Source organism: Arachis ipaensis, chromosome B03 (genome assembly GCF_000816755.2).
Source record: "Arachis ipaensis cultivar K30076 chromosome B03, Araip1.1, whole genome shotgun sequence".
NCBI lineage: Eukaryota > Viridiplantae > Streptophyta > Magnoliopsida > Fabales > Fabaceae > Arachis > Arachis ipaensis.
This window is the reverse complement of record NC_029787.2, coordinates 3,776,733-3,781,400: the sequence shown is the minus strand read 5'-3', so window position 1 is coordinate 3,781,400 and position 4,668 is coordinate 3,776,733. Positions and strand designations below refer to the sequence as shown.

The following is a 4,668-nucleotide window of genomic DNA, read 5'->3' as shown; positions in this document are numbered from 1 at the left end:
TCAAGGACTAATCCGTCGCGGTACTGAGCTCCATTTAAGGGTTTGCCGCTGGCCAATGGGTTGCTGCATGCACAAGGCGGGGATTAAAATGGATTGTCTGATTGAATAATTAATGGTACTCACAAAGCATAATTGTCGTTTCATATGCAAATATTTTATACTAACTCTATAACATATAATATGATATTTGTGCATGTAATAACTCTTGAAATTTGATTTGGAATTGTGTTTTGTACGAGCGGGGATTATAATGATTTAGGCCACATATTTGAGAATTTGGAATTTTTTAAATTTAATTAAGAAATTGAAACTTTATGAGTCAGCATAAATTAAAAAGCATTGTATGATAACACATTTAAAAAAAAAAACACAAGGGAATTTGTTTTCGAAACACTTTTAAGAGTTTGTCGTCTTACTAAAATTATTTCATTTTCTCTTTGTATGCTTTTCTGGCCATAATTAATAAGAACTTTTTGGGGTTGCAATTTGCAAACTTTCCTTGAAGAGTTAGAGTAGAATTGATAATAATAATTACTCAAAAAAGTATTGATAATAATAATAATAATAATAATCTTTCTTTGTTATATGGTTGGGCTCCATTATTATTCATTCGTACCTTTTTGTGGTTCTATTCTTTCTAAGTGGGAAACATGATTTGAATGTATAACCTAACAGTTGTCGCTTTCTCTCCTCAAATCATAAGAATGTTCTCTGAGATACGATTTATACTTTTTCAGTGTTTGCCCTTTTTTTTTTTCTACGGTAAAATTTACGTACAGTTATTTTTATATGAAATTAATAGTTAAAAATTATTAGATTGTTTGATATATTTAATTAAATTATAATTTATCTATTTTTAACTATTAACTTCACATAAAGATAACTATACATAAATTTTTATTTTATTTTTTATCTTTATCCATATAAATTATCTTTTAGGTGATATAATATCCTTCTTTTTCTTTTTTCTTTTGTTAATATAATAAACTTTCTCTTTATTCATTTGAAACTTGCAACATCATCTAAGAAGGTGTGAGGAAACAAGATGTTATTAAGGGCTTTGTTTGAATGGAAACAATGGATGAAAAATTGATAGCTAAGAAATCTTAACATGAAGAGGGAGGAGGAGGGGAAAAATTGAGAATAAGAAAATGTAATTATATAGAAACAAAAGAAATATTAGATAATTAATCATTTTTATTTATTTTATATTTGAATTAACATTAACTATTTTTTAAGTTATTTTTCTACGAAAAAATGTTGGTACCTTACTATTTTCTATAAACTGAAAAAAAAAAAGTAAAAACTTTTTCGATACTCAATTATGGCCTAATTATTACTATATATTAAATACGGCCCAATTATTATTATATATATTAAATCCAATGGTATTGTATAACAGCATGCGATACAAGTTAAATTTGAAAATAGAATATAAGAATAAAGATGTACTACATGAGTGGCATATAAAACAATATAAGCAGCAATAGTATTGACACTCCAATAATTCATGTATGCCAATGATTAAAAATGCCTGCAAGCTTTCCATATGGTCAAATCTGTTGGTGTTCTATTAAAAATTGCATCTCATAAAAGGGACATTTTAAGTATAGAATATAGTAGCAATACATGATTCCGTATAAAACATTATAAAATCATCACTATCATCACTCTTATAATTCAATTCATGAATGCCACTGACTAATATGGAAAAAAAAAAACATTTTTATTATACTCATTATGTATTTTATTATTTTATTACCTTCTTGAATCACATAGATATTTCTAGCAAGCTTTTCGAAATGGTCAATTGTTTTATGATTCAGAGACAACAACATATATGTAGTTTATTTGCTAGGTCTCCCTCAACCTTTTTTTTTTCTGAAGTCACATTTTTTCATCTTTATGCTATATATGTGAGTAAGCAGTGTATTGCACACCCCATTATGTTTCATGGGCAATGAAAAACGAGGGTTATTGTTTCGTAGCATCTGAGACTCTAGTGATAATGACAAATTAGAAATCATGTCATTTCGATCATTAAGCAATTATTTTTTACAAAGTATAGCTAGTAATTAGGGTAAATTATTCTCTCTTGTATGATTATGAGATTAGGTTATATTATACATAATATTGATATTGATTTTCTTATAATAAGAGAAGTAATCTAGTATTAATAGAAAAATATCAAGTGTCATATCAAAAGAGGTTAATATTAGTGTATATATTTAATTTATTTTTAATGTGTATTTGTATTTTATATTAACTGGGATTTAGTACTAATTTTTTATATACGCATATAATGATGTTTTTTTTTTTTAATTTATCACCTAATATCCACTTTTAAATTTACATGTTGAGGAAACTTTGGTGTTATACGTTGTTATTGATTCATTGTGTGTTATCATGGAACGTGAAATTTGAAAAACAGCTAGAAACAAATCCGACCATCCGATTTAGGAAGACCACAAATCGGAGGGCCAATATTGAGCTTCTTAATTTTTTTAATGTTTTAAAATCTTAAAACTGACTTATCGATTTCTCAACCTTAAAAAAAAAAACCTCAAATTAGAGGCTCTGATTTGTAACCCTCCGAATTTGAATTTGTCACTTCACAAATTGGAATTTTCTATACCTCCCAAAAGTCTTGTCTCCGATTTATATTTTCAAATTAAAAAATAATATTTTCATATTGTTTAAAAACACACCCATTATTCATATCTATGTATAACACGTTCTCCAAAAGCTTAACAAAAAAATGAGCCCCTAATATCATGATGTATTTTATCCTTGCAAGTAAATTGTTGCAAAATCTTAATTTCTTAGGCTGATAGATTCACATAATAAAAAGTATAGGGTACTAACAAATTATCTGTCAATTTATTATCAACAATTATTAATTATTATATTTTAAACACATATATAAAAAGACACATCTAAAATTATATCTATAAAGACACTTCTATTAAACATAGTTATAAAAATATATTTTTATTAGACACATTCACAAAGACACTTCTATTAAACACAATTATAAACAAGAGTTGGCAGAAGTTGGTAGAAATGCAGTTAGTAAATTAGCGGAATTCATTCACATGATGTTCATGATTAATTCTTTTTAGATCTACTACTTGGCTTTATCAAAAGTGAAGTAACATTCATTATTTATGTGCAATACAATTACTACTCCCATCCCATGACATGTTATTCTTGTGTAGTCTGGTTGTTGCAAGCCTCCAACAGAATGTGGCTATATCTACCAAAATGAAACGGTTTGGAACATCGGGTCTGGCGCAATGGCGGCCAACCCGGACTGCGCAAGGTGGAGCAATGACCAAGAGATGCTCTGTTATGCCTGCGACTCTTGCAAGGCCGGGGTGTTGGCAAGTCTCAAGAAGAGTTGGAGGAAGGTCTCCGTCATCAATATCATCGTCATGATCATCCTTGTAATTGTCTACATCATTGCATACACCGCGTTTCGGAACAATCGGAAGATGGACAACGACGAACCCTACGGAGAAGCCAGAATGACAAAGGCACAACCTAGTAGAATAAATATTTAGGACCACTATTTTGGATGGTAAAGAGTTTTACATGCATATTTTAGCATTTTCTAGCCTTAGAAAGGATGATGTTACTTAGTTTTGTTATTATTTGTATATTAGATAGGTGTGACATGAATTTAGTTTTCATTTTGGAAGGTTGATGTATATTGTGTTTACTTTGACTTATGCTTTTCTTTTGAAGAAGAAACTGTGATCATTTTGTAATAGGTTGAAATCAAGCATTTACTTGATTTATGTATGATTTACCTCAACCCCAATCTTAGTATATTGGTAGTCCTTTTTATATAGATATAACATATTTAAATAGTTTTAATATCAACCTTTCTACTAAAATTAAGATCTTAGCGCGTCTGACATGTCTATGAAACGGAGAAGTCGTCGTTTATTGCGGAGAGGCTGAAGGCGTCTGATGAGACCGTGGCTCGGCTTCTTGAGCGTGAGATGACATTAGAAAATCAACTGAACGCTGCTCAGGGTCGAGTTGTCGCTTTGGAAAAGGAACGGGAGCAGGCCATTTCGGAAGCGAAGGCCGCTAAGGCGGAGGCCGTTGATCTTAAGAAGAAGCTTAAGGTGGCCAAGGAGCAAGGGAAGTGTGCCATCTTGATGACCGAAGATGCCCTGAAGGCCCAGCTGAAGATTGCTGCTCCCGATTTCGAGGTCTCGTCAATTGGTGTTTTCAAGACGATCCAGGACGGGAAAATTGTCGATATGCCGAGGAAGTGAGGTCTTATAACTTAGGATATTTTGTAATATATTTGTCGAACAAACTGTTGATGCTTTGTCGTTTTGTTTGCCTTGAACAATTTTACGTGTTCGTTGCACATTTTGATGCTTTGTCAGTTATCATCGTTTGATTGCTATGATTTCTTGCTTGTTTCATTATTTTGTCGTGTTGTCGTTTTCGTGTTACCGTTTAATCTGGGCGGGCTTATGTCTTGTGCCCGTCTTGCCGTTTTCGTATTTGGTAGCAGTTCGGACCGGTTCGGTCGCGTAGTCGTTGAATTGGTTGAGGCCCATGAGCCGTCTGGCTCCCGGGGTGATCAGTCCCGGGGTGCCGTTTTAGATTTTGGTCACGAGGAACAGATATCAAGTAAGAGAGTTT

General features: G+C 31.6%; 1 protein-coding gene across 1 annotated transcript in view; it reads left to right on the top strand.

Annotated features, from left to right (window-relative positions):
• LOC107629175 (tetraspanin-3) overlaps positions 1–3,842 on the top strand; it is a 6,317-nt gene extending 2,475 nt beyond the window's left edge. The window contains exon 2 of the mRNA XM_016331893.2: positions 3,219–3,842. Coding sequence (XP_016187379.1) covers positions 3,219–3,563 — 345 coding nt within the window. The 3' untranslated portion in view covers positions 3,564–3,842. The remainder of the gene's footprint in view (positions 1–3,218) is intronic.